Consider the following 18,524-nt stretch of genomic DNA (forward strand, 5'->3'; position numbering starts at 1 on the left):
TTGAGGGGGATTTAGGGGGCTCAACACACAAGGGAAGGGTGCTATGCACCTGGGAGCTGTTTTACCTTTTTTTTTTTTTTTGTAAAAGTGCCCCCTAGGGTGCCCGGTTGGTGTCCTGGCATGTGAGGTGGACCGGTGCAGTACGAATCCTGGCCCCTCCCACGAATAAATGTCTTGGAGTTATTCGTTTTTGAGCTGGACGTTTTCGGTTTCCATTATCGCTGAAAAACAAAAACGCCCAGCTCAAAAAAAGATAAACGTCCATGTTTTTTCGAAAATATGATTCGGTCCGCCCCTTCACGGACCCGTTCTCGGAGATAAACGCCCATGGAGATAGGCGTTTCTGTTCGATTATGCCCCTCTTTGTATCCTAGTAGTGTCTGTGAGCTAAATGGTGTTTACACACTGCACAGACTTTTCCTCTAGTTCAACCTTCTTGTTGCAAACCTGTATGAATGGAGGCCTGGGACATTTTTGTGGGCAGAAGCTGGAGAGCATCTGAACTCCATGACAATGAGGTAAAAGAAAAGAAGAGACTTCAGAAGATGATGTGCTAGTCCAAAGCATACATCTCACAAGTCTGTTAAGAATGAGGACTGGCATTGGATGATACCTCAGCTAGCTATAGTGCATCATCCCATCGGTGCTAAGAAGGAAAATCTGCTAGCTCGACATGAAGAGGACATTGATATTTGACCATTTCTTCTGAGTACCCTATAGTGTTGAGGTAGCATTAGCAAGTTGATCCAGTCCAGGAAGGTCTTGAAGATATTTAAAAAAAAAAAAAAAAAGCTAGAAGTTCCATACAGAACTAAGGGAATCTACTTCTTGGAACATGTGAGCACCTGCTTACACATTCTTACCTGTGTGACTCCTCTTGGCCACTATTATGACATCTGAAAATTTGGGAAGTTATCAGGTGGCATAATTCCATATGTTTATTTCTGCAATTAAAGGATTGCTCTAAAATTAATTTTGTTGTGATATCTCTCCTCCTTTCTTGAGCAAAATATTTGGTGTAGATCATATGCAAACTGAAAAGTTATTAGGTGGTGTAGTTGCATATGCATATTCATGGAATATGTGAATCAAAAAACAATTACTGTCAGAATTGTCATGTCTTCCTGAAATGTCCTGAAAGTTTGGTGCTGATTGAATACAAAACCAAAACGTTATTAGGTGGTGTACTTGTAAATATGTACTAGTGGGAAATGTGAATTTCTCCACCCTCCCCCCTCCCCCCCCCCAAACCCCCCACTTCTATCATCCTTGTGGAACCCCTGACATCTACAGATTTGGTATAGAATACATACAAAACCAAAATGTTTAGGGAATCACAGTATGTGTCTTGGATATGGAAAATAATATCTCCGTCCAACTCCTCTTGGCCTTTGTGACATGCCCTGATAAATGTCTTAAGAGGTAGGCTTAGGAGTCACCGACCAAGAAAGGGATCTAGGTGTCGTCGTCGATGATACGTTGAAACCTTCTGCTGAGTGTGCTGCGGCAGCTAAGAAAGCAAATAGAATGTTAGGTATTATTAGGAAAGGAATGGAAAACAAAAGTGAGGACGCTATATTGCTTTTGTATTGGTCCATGGTGCGACTGCACCGTGAATATTGTGTTCAATTCTGGCCGTCACGTCTCAAAAAAGATATAGTGGAATTAGAAAAGGTACAGAGAAGGGTGACGAGCGCTCAAAAGATACGCCAAGTCCCACTGTAAAATAGACATATGCCCTAATAACCTTATAAAGTTTGCCCCTCAGCAACTCATATCAGAACTTACGAAACATTTGAACTATATGCTAAAAAATGGACTTTTCCAAAAGGACAAAGGAAATATTCTACTCACCCCTATACCTAAAGACGCAAAGAAAAACACAAGTGAATTAACCAACTACTGCCCGGTAGCATCAATTCCTCTGATAAACAAACTAACGGAAGGTATGGTGACCGAACAGCTCACCAAGTACTTAAATAAATTTTCAATACTTCACAACTCCCAATCAGGATTTCGGTCTAACCACAGCACCGAAACAGTTCTAGTTACTCTTCTGACTAAATTTAAACAAGCTATCGCAACTGGCAACAAAATACTAAAATTCGACATGTCCAGTGCTTTTGACATGGTTGACCATGGAATACTACTACACATCCTAGAATACTTTGGAGTTGGAGGTAACGTTCTTAATTGGTTTAGAGGTTTCTTGACCACAAGATCATACCAAGTTATAGCTAACTCGAATACATCAAATCCATGGATACCTGAATGTGGATTCCCTCAAGGATCTCCCCTCTCGCTGACCCTCTTCAACATAATGATGACACCCTTGGCCAGGTTACTATCCAACCAGAACCTCAACCCACACATATACGCAGATGACGTCACGATCTACATCCCGTTCAAACATGATTTAAAAGAAATCACCAACGACATCAACCAAAGCTTCCAAATCATGCATTCATGGGCGGATGCATTTCAGTTGAAACTTAACGCCGAAAAAACACGTCTCATACTTACTTCACAACACAACACGAGCAAATTCACCACCATAACCACACCAAACTTCTCCCTTCCCGTTTCAGACACCCTGAAAATTCTTGGAGTGACTATCGATCGAAACTTTACACTTGAAAGTCATGTGAAGAATACTACTAAGAAGATGTTCCATTCGATGTGGAAACTTAAAAGAGTAAGATCTTTCTTCCCAAGGACCATCTTTCGCAATCTGATACAGTCAATGGTGCTGAGTCACCTAGATTATTGTAATGCACTCTACGCTGGTTGCAAAGAACAAATTATCAAGAAACTTCAAACAGCTCAGAACACTGCAGCCAGACTTATATTTAGAAAACAAAATATGAAAGTGCAAAACCCCTAAGAGAAAAATTACACTGGCTTCCACTTAAAGAACGTATTGCGTTAAGGTATGCACTCTAGTTCATAAAGTGATTCACAGAGATGCTCCGACATACATGCTAGACCTGGTTGACTTGCCACCCAGGAATGCTAAAAGATCATCCCGCACATTCCTTAATCTTCACTTCCCTAGCTGTAAAGGGTAAAATACAGACTCACACATGCGTCCAGCTTTTCCTACATTTGTACTCAGTTGTGGAATGCATTACCGCTTACCCTAAAAACAATCTACGAACTAACCAACTTTTGTAAATCTCTGAAGACCTATCTCTTCAACAAGGCATACCACAACGATCAAGAAATGTAACACATCATCACGTTACTTTATTCTGAATTGTTTTCTTCCTATATCTGTTCATCCAACGCTATTATGTCATCCATGATCTTTATGTAACACCAATTGTTATCTCCTACTCTGGAATGGTGAACGCCATAACAGAGCATTGTAAGCCACATTGAGCCTGCAAATAGGTGGGAAAATGTGGGATACAAATGCAACAAATAAATAAATGGGATGGGATGACTTCCCTATGAGGAAAGGCTAAAGCGGCTGGGGCTCTTCAGCTTGGAGACAAGACGGCTGACGGGAGATATGTTAGAGTTCTATAAAATAATGAGTGGAGAGGAACAGGTAGACGTGAAGCGTCTGTTTACGCTTTCCAAAAATACTAGGACTAGGGGGCATGCAATGAAGCTACAGAGTGGCAAATTTAAAACAAATCAGAGAAAAGTTTTCTTCACTCAACATGTAATTAAACTCTGGAATTCATTGCCAGAGAGTGTGGTAAAGGTGGTTAGCTAAGCAGAATTTAAAAAAGGTTTGAATGACTTCCTAAAGGAAAAGTCCATAGACCATTATTAAATTGGACTTGGGGAAAATCCACTATTTTTGGGATAAGCAGCATAAAATGTTTTGTACTCTTTTGGGATCTTGCCAGGTATTTGTGACCTGGATTGGCCACTGTTGGAAATAGGATGCTGGGCTTGATGAACCTTTGGCCTGTCCCAGTGTGGCACTGATGCAGAATTTCACAGAAACACAAAATTTCTTATGCAATTTTGTGTCATGCTGAAAGAAGCAGTGGCATAGTGCTGGGGTGCCTCTGGTTTTTATTTATATTGAAGGATGGCAGTAACAGTTGCTATAGAAAGCAGAAATAGGAGCAAATACATATTACACGTTGGGGGTATTTATGTCCGTGGACATCGTTTTTGTGGATGTTGTGTCTTCAACGTTTTGGACATTCTGAAGATACTTGTCTCCTGAGGCAGGCAATTCCATTGCTGAACACGGTCCATGTTGAGTTTGGATGTACCGTGCCGTTCAATAAATTATTGCTTTAATCAACCTCTGGATTCATGTGGTTCTTTGGTCGGTCAGCATCCCATCCCTACTGTTCCTACTTTCTGTAGTATACTGTAGGGATTTTCTCCTTGTTTGTTGTGGTGGTGTTAGTGACAGTTGCTACTGGAGACCAGCAGTGGACACTAGTAGCTAAAACAGTGTGTGTTAAATCTGGGGAGCCTTCACTGTGTTAATGTCGCCATCTCTTGTAAAGCTTTCTGTACTTAAACTGTGGAGCTTTATAAAATTATAAATCTTTTCAGCAGGTAAAACACTGCTGTACACATGGAAAAGATCTGTTATAAAATTGGGTCACACCTAAATCTAACGCATAGTGCAAGCCGATGTATGCTTGTATAGTAGGCGTGCTTGGTAGAGTGTGGACAGTTTCAAGATCTACATGAATATGCATGTAAAGTACATTGATATTTGGGCCTGTTCTTGAACAGATGTAATGCCCATGCCTGGCATCTAGGTGCAATTTTGGTGGGATTTTATAAAGACAATTAAACACACATGTGGCTTTATAAAACAAGCAAGAAATGGAGTGCTTTCTTGCCCAATTAACCTAGGTGCCCTGCTATAAAATTACCCTCAACGTGTAGTAGTATTTTCTTCTATTGATACATATTGGGGCACATTTTACAGAGCATCCAAATTAGAATTGAGATATCCAGGTTGGGATGTGGCAAGTTCCACTAGTATTTTAGATCAGGATCTGCTGACTTAGAAGTTAACAGAAAGAAGATCAATGACAGTGGAACACCAGTGCAAATAAAAGTTTATTAGTTAAACACAGACCCAAAGCAGCCACTTTTTGGTGGTTGCCTGTATTGGGGTTATGTGAGCAAATGAAAAGTGATGCATGTGGGAAAGAGGTACCCAAACTATAGCTACATGATGCAAGTTCCATGTTAGGAGTCACTGCCCAGGAAAAAGATCTAGGTGTCATTGTTGCTCAGTTTATTGCGGCGGCTAAGAAAGAAAATAGAATGTTAGGAATAATTAAAAATGAGAATGTTATAATGCCTTTGTATCGCTCCATAGTGTGACTGCACCTCGAATACTTTACAGTTCTGGTCACTGCATCTAAAAAAGATATAGTGGAATTAGAAAAGGTACAGAGAAGGGTGATGAAAATGATAAAGGGGGTGGGACGACTTCCCTATGAGGAAAGGCTAAAGCGGCTAGGGCTCTTCAGCATCAAGAAGAGACGGTTGAAGGGAGATATGATAGAGATCTATAAAATTCTGAGTGGAGTGGAACGGGTAGAGGTGAATTGGTAGTTTACTCTTTCCAAAAATACTAGGACTAGGGGGCACACAATGAAGCTACAAAGTAGAAAATTTAGAACAAACCAGAGAAAATACTTCTTCATTCAACGTGTAATTAAACTCTGGAATTTGTTGCCAGAGAATTTGTGGTTAAAGCAGTTAGCTTACCAGGATTTAAAAAAGGTATGGATAGTTTCCTGAAAGAAAAGTCCATGAGCCATTATTAATATGGACTTGTGGAAATCCACTGCTTGTTTTTAGAATAAGCAGCATAAAATTTGTTTTACTATTTTGGGATCTTGCCAGGTACTTGTGACCTGGATTGCCAACTCTTGGAAACAGGATACTGAGCTTGATTGACCTTTGAGCTCTCCCAGTATGTGAACATCTGTGTTCTTATGTTCAGTGTGGTCATCATAGCAACATAAACATATATGTTGGTATTTCAGAACACACACCTATATGCACCAGCACATATATGTGAGTGTCTGCCATTTTAGAAACATACATATCTGGTTTCCCAAAGCTGTCACAGTACTCAATATCCTTTGCCAGTATTTCTTTGTAGGAGACAAAAAAAACAAAACACTGGAGTATGAATGGAATGATCAATCCCTCCAGCAGAGTGCTTCACAGTAATCTAAATATCCCTAGGACATGTTGGGGAGCAAAAATATTCATTCCCCTTCTGAAATAGGGAATGTACATGTATATTTTTGCCCTATCCTAATCCCATCCAAAACATGCCCATATCATGCCCCCTTATTTTGTGATTTGGATGTGTATATCTTGGCTTTTCTAAAATCTGGATTTAGGCTTGTATTCAGGTTATGTGTGTCTAGATTATGGTGTATGCACCTCTAAATGAATAGGGTTTCTAAAATGACCACTGCTTTTGTTATCTGCATGGAATGCTACCCTTTTCTTCTTAGGTGCTGGAGGAATATATAAACCAATGATTTCATGTAAGCTTGAGAAAACTGCTGTAATAAGACATCTGTTTAATAGTAGAATATTTCTAACTTCTGATTCCAGGAGCTGCAGCTGGAACATGCAAGACAGGCCTTTGCACAGAAAGACAAAAACAGAACGGGTACTATTACTGGCCTGGACTTTAGTAACATCATGGTTACTATTCGCCCGCACATGCTTACTCCCTTTGTAGAAGAAAACTTAGTTTCAGTAAGTAAAGAATACATTGAATGGTTGCTGTATTGGTCTTCTTTGATACAAAGAATTAATATCAAGAAATATACTCTATGCAATCCTTTTTACTAGACTAACTCTAGTAGCGTAGCCAGAACTGATTTTTTTTTTTGGTGGGGGCCCAAGGTTAGCATTGGTAGGGCAGTAAGTAGTGTAGATGTTGACACTGCCTCCAGTTCTCTGGTTGTTGGCATGGGTCACTGCAGGTGAATGAGTGGACCTGATGCCATATTAGAGGGGCCCACCTATGGCTATGCCCCTACTAGCTCTATAAACATGTTACTAGTTTTCAAGGGACTACAGCCATAGGCATCACTGCAGGACGGCAAGTGCCACCATAAAAAGTCTTGCCACCCCTTTTCCACCTCAAAATTGGCTCACTTCCCCACAAGTCTGGCATTGCCTCCTTGCCTCCCTATCCCTTCCCCTGTTCTCTCCTGCATGTCCAGCATCTCCCCTTCCCTCTGTTCCCCTTTCTTCCTCCCCCACCCCCATGTGCACAGGATCTACAAACTTGTGTGTTCACCAGCACTGCTTACATCAGGCTGGTAAACCCCGGGGTTCTTCCCTCTGTCTCAATTTCCTGTTGCTGCATGGGCAGAATGCGGAAGAAAGAAAGAAGCTTCAGAGTGGCTGGAGAGAGAGCCTGATGTAAGCAGTGCTGGTGAACATACAAACTTGCCTGTATGGGGGAGGGGAAGGAGAACAGAAGGAAGGGAAGCGGAGATGCTGGACACGTAGGATAGAATGTGGTGGTGGGGAAATGCTGCATTTAGACGGAAGGGTGGGGGAATGCTACACATAATAGAAGAAAAGGAAGAGGGGGGAAATGTGCATAAAGGGATGAGGGAGAGAGAAAATGTTGCACTTGGATAGGAGAGAAGGGTAGAGAGAGATGAAAGTACTGCAAAGATGGGGGGAAAGGTGGGAGTGAGAAATGCTCCACTTGGATGAGACAGAAGGGAGAGGGCAGGAAATGCTGCACATGGATATACTTACTCCACAGCCATTTAAAAAAAAAGATTTTATTTTTAATTTTTTTGTTTTTTTACAAAAGTCCCACAGCATAGTAAAAGGGACCCTAAGTAACACATTTCTCAGCCATGGTGACAAAGAGCCCAGAAATAAGGTCCACAGCTTGATAAATGTAGAAACCTTTTTCTCCTACTTACCAAAAATGGAAGGCGTTCCATCTGCAATAAGAAATGCATTTGATATTGCCAAAGTGCCAGAGTGGGTGGCTCCGATTCTATCCATTGCAATAATATGCATCTTTTAGCTATCAAACTTGTTTTTCTTATGACTAAATAATATTCCTCAGTCTCAAGTTCCAAATCCAGCAAACACAATTTGGCACTCTGTGTGCACCTTAGTAATCGTTCTAGATGTCTCCACAACTGATTCCAAAATCTGTCAATTACAAGACAAGTCCACCAACAATGGAAATGTCTGCCCAGTACCGCTCCACACTTAATGTAATTTGCATGGTGATTTGCCTAAACTTTGTTGACTCACATAGGATGCATATCTAACTCTAGAGTACTCCGCAGGCTATACATGCATCCTACATGAGTCAACAAAGTTGAATTTTCTTTAATGTGATAATTTCCACCCCTAACCCCTTGTAAAAAGTCCCCTGCTGTGTATTTCTCTCGTGAGTCCCTTGCCCATTTTTGTACTGTTATTTGAAAAGGAGTTTTATAATTTGTTTATGTAGTCCTGGTAATACTTGTCTCTTATTATCATCATCTATTTGCCAATAATGATCAAAAGCGATATGTCTCCAAACTTATGAATATTCATTCAAGAGGGCTTTTACTTAGTGACACAATTGCATGTATTGGAACTTTTGATGGTCCCTCAAATTATGGGTGCTCTTTAAATCTACACAGGATTGAACAGTTGTGATCCTACCACGTACAATCTGACCCATTGTATACCCATATGCTCCCATTCCTGGAAACCCATATTTTGCATACCCAGAGCAAAATTCCCATTTCCTACCAATGGTAAATAGGGGGAGAAGTATTAGACAATCCAAAGTATTTTCTTCTTTGTTTCCTGCTCAGCATACAGATTGCAGGAGAAAATTATTCTGTAAGGAAGGGGAAAGGTTCTTCCCATTAACATGCAATATATGTCAATACATAGGGATCTACCATCTGGCACTCAAGCTAAAGATTACAAAAATGCCAGTCACCGGCCAAGTGCATTGAACAAGCTGTGTTGTAGATGTTGATATTTGGGAGCCCAAGCCCTCCCTCCTCCTTTGAGACTTGTAGTGATGTCAATCCCTGTCCTCTCCAAGGAAGGAGGACATTTTATTCCAAGCTCTCTTTCCGCAGTCTTAAATCGGCAGGTTTTGGAGGACATATAGCCACTTTTGGTAGCAAGATCATCTTAATTGTATTTTTCCACTAAGAGAAACTGTCCCCACACCTTGATTTTTGTCATTTCCGCTATCAATGGTTTTACATTCTGCTCATATAATTGACTTAGGTGGTGTGGCATAATTAAGCCCAGATATTTTGTTTCCCCTTAAACCCAAGTTAAAGGAAATAGCCCCTCGCTGGGACTTTGAAGATGTAGCATTGAAGATTTCCCTTAATTAACTCTCAATCTTGAAAACAAGCTAAAGGACTTAGAACAGGCCAGAAGCCTTGGAAGAGTCAGCTGTGGGTCAGATATGAATAAGACTATATTGTCCACAGCTAGCGCTATTTTTAAGTCCAGATATCTAATTTTTATGCCAAGTACTTCTCTATCTTGTGCTAAAGGCTCCATATATAAAACAGAGAGGGGGAAAGTGGGCAGCCTTGTCTGTCTCCCCTGTCCACCCTTCATGAACTTAGAGTGAGATGAGCTACTATTGAGTGATAACTCCTATCCTATCAAGTATTGTAGTTCTTTTCCAATTTCTCTGTTATTTTAGGCTGTAAACTACCCAGATCTGCAAATTAGCTTGGGCGGTATAGAAAGTGCAAAAGAACAAAACTATAAACTATGCCCTTTTCTGTTGACAATGGCTGGGATTCCCATCTATTTGTTAAAACTTGGGCTTTGGTTTGTTCTTATAACAATTGTATCTATTGCAATATTGTTCCAGAAAACTCAAATTTAGGGCCTCTTTTTATCAAGCCGCGCTAGCAGCTCCCGGTGTGGTAATTCCGACAAAGACCATTCATTAACGCAGCTTGATAAAAGAGGCCCTTAGATAATACCATCCACATGTATGGTCTTGTTACACTATCAAAGGGCTTTTCTATATCCAGGCTCTCAAGAGCTGCATTTAATTTCTTCTAACGAGCTTCGGACACTGCTACAAGCACACTTCTAATATTTGGACAGCCTGTTCTACCCTGCACAAAGCCAGCCTGTTTTTGAACTGCAAGTTTTGGCAATACTTTGTTAATTCTATTTGCTATATCTTTACATTCATTTTTAGTTCTGAATTTAGTAAAGATATAGGTCTATAGGATGACAGTAACTTCACATCCTTCCCTGGCTTTAAAATAGTGATGATCAACAGATTGTTCATTTGGGACATAAAACCTTGTTTGTTGAGGGCATCTGCAAAGACTGCCACTAGGGTTAGTGTAGCCTGATGTCCTAATCTTTTATAAAATTGAACCAGTAGGCCATCTGCATCAGGTGTCCTATTGCTTTTGTAATGTCCTCCCACTTTAATAGGTCATTTAACATTTCCAAATCCGATTCATTCAGCGTTGGGAGATCTATCTTCTGCAAAAAAAAAAAGTCCTGCATTGCAGCTTCATTCAACCTGTTGTGGAATAAAATTTAAAGGCCTTTATTGATTTCTATATTTGTTGTCTTTCTCTTCCCATTTGTCTCCTCAGTATTTGGAGTGAATTTAGAATCGTGAGCCATTCGAACCAATCTAGCCAGACATGTACCCACCCCCCCTTTAACACGATACCTGAAAAGTCTGTGTTAAGAATGAAAGATCGCCCATTGGGTTCTGGGATGCAAAGCTGTACGAAGCATGTCGTGAGCCCTTGAGAGAGGTGTGTATTCCCTCTCCCCAGGATGTAAAATTCTCTGTACATCTAACAATTCCAAACCCCAAGAAAATACCTGACCCCCCCCCCCCCAATCCATCACTTTTCACTGTCTGGTCGTACTAATGCTATCTTTGTCCATTCATATATCTGCTATATTTATTAAAGTCACCTCCTACTGTAATCTGTTGCCCCTGAAGTCCTAATAGATTTTAAATCAAACCAAATGCAGGGTCAGAACTTCCCAAAAACCAATATCAAATATACACACACTAGTGGGAGCTCATATAGTAGCTGACAACAACGAGTCACTGTCTCTGCAGGAGGAAAAAGCCTCAAGAAGCTCGCTGGCGTTAAGAACACTTGGAGCAGGGTTGCTTCATCATTGGCTAGAAAAATACCTCCTTCAGTGCCATTAGACAGCGAAAACACCATTCACAAAATTAAGCTTTAATATATTTAAAGGTATTTAGAGTTAGCTTAGCTCAGACCAGACGTTTCGATGTCTGCTTCAGGGTCCAGCGGTCCGAGATTAGGTTCTGGTTGAAGGAGAACATAAAAATCAGTTCTTCAGCGCTTCAGGGAATCTTTCAACCACATACCCTTACAGTCCTGTAAAGATCCGCTTACATAAGAAAAGACAGCTTGGGAAAATGGTGCCTCACCATTTAAAGGAGGAACGTCAGACGCTCTTCAATCGTAGCAACCACTCAGCTGTCAGACTTAAAGGGCTAATACTAAATAGACATCATCTTAAAGTCAAAGCAGCCACCCCGACACAAATATATTAACAAGGCAGCTGTCCTCAGAAAAAATGGCACCACTCCACTCATATTTAAACCTTCAGGCACCTGTGAGCCTAATCTGAGTATCTATTGTTGTTCCTTTTGGAGCTGAACACTCTTCCTGTTAGTGAAATCTCTTCTCCCTCTCGGTACCATGATCTGCTGTAGTATTAGATATTTAAGGGAGGTGAAAGAATGTTATAGCTCGTTGCAATGTAATGCTAAAGGTGAGGTGCTCTTACATGTCTTACATGCTTTTGTATTCAATAAGGCGTACAGTAAGCTGGTGCGATGTCTGCCCCACATAGAGCTTATTACAGGGGCAGCAGGTACAGCAAACCACATAGTTTGACTTGCAGTCAGTGTTCACTAACAGGAAGCGTGTTTCAGACTTCCTGAGCTGCTTGCAGGTACACAGGTAGACATGCAAGCTTATTTTCAAAGGAAAGTGTCCAGCAGAGTTTGTTTAGAAATCTGCCGGTATGTGTATGTATCTGCTTTATAGTGAGTGCAATGTGTGGAGATTTCATTCAAAATTAATCAGTGTACATACTTTCTCTTCCCCAAGCTAATCCCACCCTCTTCTCCCCACAGGTCAAAAGATACATTTATTAAAACTCGTGCTACTACTACTACTACTACTATTAAACATTTCTATAGCGCTACTAGACTTACGCAGCGCTGTATAAATTAACATGAAAGGCAGTCCCTGCTCAACAGAGCTTACAATCTAAATTGGACGAACAGACAGCTAGGGGTGGGGAAATTGCAGTGGTAAGGGTGATAAGTGAGGGTGTTGAGTAAGAGAGTCATGGTTAGGAGTCGAAAGCAGTAGCAAAGAGGTGGGCTTTAAGCCTAGACTTGAAGACAGCCAGAGACTGAGCCTGACGTACTGGCTCAGGGAGTCTATTCCAGGCATAGGGAGCAGCGAGATAGAAGGAACGGAGCCAGGAGTTAGCCGTGGGGAAAAAACTAAAGGAAAAAGCCTCAGAACATGCAGATTTAACATTTGTCAAGTCCTGCTTTCATCAATCATTAGTTCAAAAAAGTGCTGAGGAGAATGCGATTTTTCAACAGCTATTTTTATGCAGAAAACAAAGGTTTACTTGTGTACACACCTTTGGGAAAAAAATGTCCTCAGAATGAAATTAGCATACAGAATTCTGGGGATTGCTGAGTTATATGTTGGGTTGTAGAAGTGTTATAACTCTTGCTAAATGTTGCTAGCCTGGCTAAAAGAGGACAGAATGTGAAATTTCTTGCGACCGGTTTTCTGTCTCTCTCAGTAGAAAGCATCTTGCCTTGTTTTTTGTTTTTTTTTATTTCCTTTCTAGGCTGCAGGTGGAACCATTGCACATCAGGTCAGCTTCTCGTACTTTAATGCATTCAATTCCTTGCTGAATAACATGGAACTGGTTCGAAAGATATACAGCACTCTAGCTGGCTCAAGAAAGGATGTAGAAGTCACTAAAGGTAATACATGCGGGCAATACTTCTCTCTGTTTTAAGTGTTTGTTTATAACTAGTGACCTAAATTCACTGTGATATATTTTATTAGTAGCTTACTAAAATGATTTGGTAAGCCAATACCTTAAATTTTTTATGAAGAAGTAAAGCCACTTCGCAGGTAATTTTATAAATAACTTAAGCTTGCAAAACAATATTTTTGATTGGAGGGCCAAACAAACCGAACTCCAGCCCCTCCCCTAAGCTACTTATGCAGCGTTAGGCAACATACTGGTCAGGGCTTAGCCCCAGAAGGCCATTCCATTCAGCTGCCTGCAGTTTTAGGTGCTGAAATAGGTGCTTATAAATTTTCCTAGGATATATGCATGTAAAAGGAAGGCACTATGAGAACACAAGTCATTTTTTTTAACACGACACCTATGTAACATGTTCTGAAAGACTGCTTTTATAAGGCCACGGAACTGCCTATGTACCTTTATAAAATAGGCTCTCAGGACTATCCTTAGTAGCACAAATTCTATCTCATAAATGTACACCACCTCTGAAGAAGGTGGAAACATATGTGTGTGCAGGGTATATCATATCTCTACCCCAACTGCAATTCCAAGGACGCCTATGTGCAGATCAGTGTCTAGCAGTGTGCCTACTCCTCGTGCCTGCATACCCATGGGCAGTTTTGTAAGAGACATTTTCCTACTGCCTACTGTTAAATGATGTATATGTTGGTATTCCCAGGGGGGTGGAGAATGGGTGGGACGGGATTAGAAATGGTGCCTATGCATGGATTTGAACCACCACATATATGCATGAAGGTACTTCTACCTCGGGAAGGGCATTTTTAAAAATGGGCACAGTGCGAAATTAGTGACAACAATCTTTCATTTTATTATTCTTTATTATTCACTTTAACAAAGGATGTTAATTTCTTTCGGGTACAGCGATAGTAGTTTGTGGGGCGAAGGGGGGGAGAGAAAAAAGTTACAAAATGCAAATTGGTGACACAGGTTACAGACATGTTTGATCAAAAGGTTATATCAATGGCTTTATCAATGGTTGTATATTAAGGTTTTGTTACAGTTCTTGTATCATCAATAAAAACAGTTGAAGCATAAAATGGGCACAGTGCATGCTCTGTGTTTCATTTCTGCTATAAAGTTGCTGTCCATGTTCTTATATTTCAACATTTTTATTGATGACAGATTATGGTAATACATCAGTATCTTTTTGAAAAACAATGATCACCAGCAGAACATTCAAAACATAACTTTCCATATCATCATGCTGATCAATCCATAGACTGGTGGGGTTGTGTCCATCTACCAGCAGGTGGAGATAGAGAGCAAACTTTGCCTCCCTATATGTGGTCATGTGCTGCCGGAAACTCCTCAGTATGTTCTCTATCTCAGCAGGTGGTGGTCACACACAGCAGCAGCTCTGGCTAGGCCTCCAAGCCTAATTTTTAGGTTTTGTTGAGTGCCTGGGGTTGAGGGCTCTTCTTGAGCAAGTGCAAACCTGGTGGCGCCAGGTCCCTCCTTTTCTCCCCCCTCCCGCTGGCTCCGTTTAAAAAAAAAAAAAAAAAAATTTTGAACGTCCTTAAAGGCGTTTATTTCGACGTTTATTTAAACGTTTATTGCAGCTACTCACTGGGACACCAGATCGTTACAGCTCGGAGCGGACAGCAGGTAATTTTTACCTTTTATAGCGGGCAGGGGGTTCCCCGATTGGTCTCCACGTGGCTTATGGCGTTGGAGGGCGAGGGCGCAAAGAGTCGCTCCCCGGATCGCGTGTGCGCAAAGAGTCGCTCCCCGGATCGCGTGTGCGCTTCCAGAGGGGATGCGGGGGTCTTAAAGTCTGATTCGCCCTTGTTGGGTGACAGTTTCGTGACCGATGAGTGTCCCGGTCCTTCATCCGGTGTGGCGGATTTTCCCGCCATAAACGCCTATCCCCCGCGGCTCGCCTCCGCCATATTGGCCGGCCACGCGGCTCGGACGGCTTCTTCTTGGGCCGCCCTTGAGGTGGGAGACATGGATGCCATGAACGCCCTTAATTTGGGCGACGGCACAAAAGCGGCTAAAGTTAAGCGCCGTTCTTCCCACGCGGCTCCTTCGCGGAGTGTCGCGCCAGACGCCATCTTGGATGCGCAGCATGTCTCTCCCCCGCTCTTGCGAGCGCCGGTTGAGGGTGCGTCTAGGGCTGTAGCCCAGGCTGCGGAAGTGCAAAGTATGCGGGGTTTCTCCCCCGAGTTTGTTTTGCTGCTGCATCAGGCCTTCCTTATGCAAAACGCTGCCCCTGCTCCCTCGTCTGGTAAAGAGGTTGAGGCCCCCGGAGGTAAACGCCCTCGGGTTGATTCCCAGGCCTTGGAGGACTTTGTCTCCTCCGATGTAGATGAGGGCAGCGTATCTGAGTTCTCCCAAAGGTCCTTTGCGGATTCCTTGGAGGAGACGGATCCCCGCTCGGATGGAGCGGATGACCCCTCTGCAGCGCGGCTCTTTAGCTCAGAGGAATTGCCCAACCTGTTAATGCAGGCCATGGGCATTTTGAAGATTTCCTCTCCGGAGGACGTCTCTCCCTCAGCCCCTGTTGGCTCTGCCATTATGCTGGGGACAAAGCGCCCGCATAGAACCTTCCACGTGCATGATGCCATGCACACCTTAATTTCGGCTCAGTGGGATGTCCCGGAAGCGAGCCTTAAAGGGGTTAGGGCTATGTCCCGCCTCTATCCTTTGCCTGAAAGTGAACGTGAGGCCTATCTGTGGCCTACCGTGGTTTCTTTAATCACTGCGGTGACTAAGAAAACGGCGTTGCCGGTGGAAGGTGGCACGGCCCTATAGGACGCCCAAGACAGAAGATTGGAGGCGGCCTTAAGGTCGTCCTTTGAGGCGGCTGCTTTAAGTTTGCAGGCCTCAGTTTGCGGCTCCTATGTGGCCAGGGCGTGCCTGACTATGGTGCAGCGGGCTTCCCCCTCGGATCATTCCTTGAGGGCTGATTGGCCGGCCCTGGAATCGGGCTTAGCCTATTTGGCAGACTTGCTGTATGATGTCTTGTGGGCCTCAGCTAAAGGCATGGCTCAGACAATCTCTGCGCGGCGGTGGCTTTGGCTGAAGCATTGGTCTGCTGACCACGCCTCTAAATCCCGCCTGGCTAGATTGCCTTTTAAAGGCAAGCTGCTCTTTGGGGTCGAGCTGGACAAAATCGTGACCGATCTCGGCACGTCTAAGGGCAAGAGGTTACCAGAGGTCAGGGCTCGGGCTAGTGCTCGCCCCGGTACCTCCATAGGACGGTTTCAGGAAGCCCGTCGGTACCGCCCGGGCAGGTCGGGCTCCTCTGCCCCCTCTTCCTTCAAGAGGAAAGTCTCCCCCAAGCAGCATTCCTTTCGCAGAGACCGCCGTCCCGGAGGTGCTCCCTCCGGTCCTCCCCTAGGGTCTCGTACCCAATGACGGGGCCTTGGTCCACGCCCCAGTGCAGATTGGAGGACGGCTGTCCTCGTTTCTGGGCGAGTGGATCACAATAACTTCACATGCTTGAGTGCTGGAAGTCATCAGAGACGGCTACAAGCTAGAGTTCTGCCGACCCTTAAGAGACGGGTTTGTACTCTCTCCCTGCAAGTCTCCGGTCAAAGCTGTGGCAGTGCAGCAGACCTTGGACAATCTGATCCGCCTGGGTGCGGTCGTTCCGGTGCCAGAAAATCAGCTTGGCAAGGGACGTTACTCCATTTACTTTGTGGTACCAAAGAAAGGAGGTTCTGTACGGCCTATCCTCGACCTCAAGGGGTCAATCAGGCTCTTTCGCATGGAGACCCTCCGCTCTGTTATAGAGGCAGTGCAGGCAGGAGAGTTCCTGGCATCCTTGGACATCAAGGAAGCGTACTTGCATATTCCCATCTGGCCTACTCATCAACGCTTTCTGCGTTTTGCAGTACTGGGCCGACACTTCCAGTTCAGAGCCCTCCCGTTCGGGTTGGCTACTGCTCCGCGGACCTTCTCCAAAGTAATGGTGGTCATCGTGGCCTTCCTGAGGAAGGAAGGAGTACAAGTCCATCCTTATCTGGACGACTGGTTGATCCGAGCCCCCTCTTATGCAGAGTGCGGCAAAGCTGTGAACCGGGTGGTTGCTCTTTTGAGCTCCCTGGGGTGGATCATCAACTGGGAGAAAAGCCAGCTGCGCCCAACTCAGTCCCTGGAGTATCTGGGAGTTCGATTCGACACCCAAGTGGGCAGAGTGTTCCTGCCAGACAATCGGATTGTCAAGCTTCAGGCTCAGATGGACCAGTTCCTAGTAGCCTCTCCTCTTCGGGCTTGGGACTATGTGCAGCTGTTGGGCTCTATGACGGCCACGATGGAAGTAGTGCCCTGGGCCAGGGCTCATATGAGACCACTACTACACTCTCTGCTGCAGCGCTGGACTCCGATGTCGGAGGATTATGCTGTGCGCCTTCCCTTGGACCCAGCAGTGCGCAAGGCGCTGAGCTGGTGGACGCAGACAGACAAGTTGTCTGCAGGAATGCCTCTGGTGACCCCGGAGTGGATTGTTGTCACGACGGACACCTCTTTGTCGGGCTGGGGAGCCCACTGCTTGGGAAGGACAGCGCAGGGGCTCTGGTCTCCTGCAGAGGTAAAGTGGTCTATCAACCTCCTGGAACTCAGAGCCATTCGGTTGGCGCTTTTGGAGTTCATCCTGGTACTGGCGTTGAAGCCTGTACGGGTCCTGTCGGACAATGCCACGGCTGTGGCCTATGTCAACTGCCAGGGAGGTACCAAGAGCGCCCCTCTAGCCAAGGAGGCCATGAATCTATGCCAGTGGGCGGAAGCGAACCTGGAACAGCTGTCAGCGGCCCACATTGCCGGAGTCATGAATGTCAAGGCGGACTTTCTCAGTCGCCATACCTTGGAGCCCGGAGAGTGGCAGCTATCTGTTCAGGCGTTCTTGGACATCACGAAGCGCTGGGGCCAGCCGAGCCTAGATCTGATGGCGTCATCGGCCAATTGCCAAGTGCCGCGCTTTTTCAGCAGAGGACGGGACCCTCGATCCCTGGGAGTAGATGCTCTTCTCCAACAGTGGCCGACACAAGAGCTTCTCTATGTGTTCCCGCCCTGGCCCATGTTGGGCAGGGTGCTAGACCGGGTGGCAAAGCATCCGGGCCGGATAATCCTGGTGGGTCCGGATTGGCCCAGATGTCCCTGGTATGCGGACTTGATCAGGCTCTCAGTGGACGAACCTCTGCGACTGCCAGTGGAGCAGGGCCTGTTACATCAGGGTCCCGTGGTGATGGAGGATCCCTCCCCCTTTGGTCTTACGGCCTGGCTATTGAGCGGCAGAGTCTGAGGAAGAAGGGCTTCTCAGACAAGGTCATCGGCACTCTGCTGAGAGCGGGGAAGCGCTCTACTTCTACTGCTTACGCCAGGGTCTGGCGTACCTTTGCAGCGTGGTGTGAAGCAGGTTCACTTTCTCCATTTACTGCTCCAATTTCTTCAGTGCTGGCGTTCCTGCAAGAAGGTCTGGAGAAAGG

At 44.3% G+C, this 18,524-nt stretch overlaps 1 protein-coding gene across 2 annotated transcripts in view; it reads left to right on the top strand.

Moving 5' to 3' along the window:
- Positions 1 to 18,524, top strand: part of SLC25A12 (solute carrier family 25 member 12) — a 198,025-nt gene that overhangs the window by 74,795 nt on the left and 104,706 nt on the right. For both annotated transcript variants that reach the window (XM_030209775.1, XM_030209776.1), the window contains exons 6-7: positions 6,577 to 6,723; positions 12,886 to 13,024. In XM_030209775.1, the coding sequence (XP_030065635.1) occupies positions 6,577 to 6,723; positions 12,886 to 13,024 (286 nt within the window). The remainder of the gene's footprint in view (positions 1 to 6,576; positions 6,724 to 12,885; positions 13,025 to 18,524) is intronic.

The sequence above is a fragment of the Microcaecilia unicolor genome, chromosome 7 (genome assembly GCF_901765095.1).
Source record: "Microcaecilia unicolor chromosome 7, aMicUni1.1, whole genome shotgun sequence".
Taxonomy (NCBI): domain Eukaryota; kingdom Metazoa; phylum Chordata; class Amphibia; order Gymnophiona; family Siphonopidae; genus Microcaecilia; species Microcaecilia unicolor.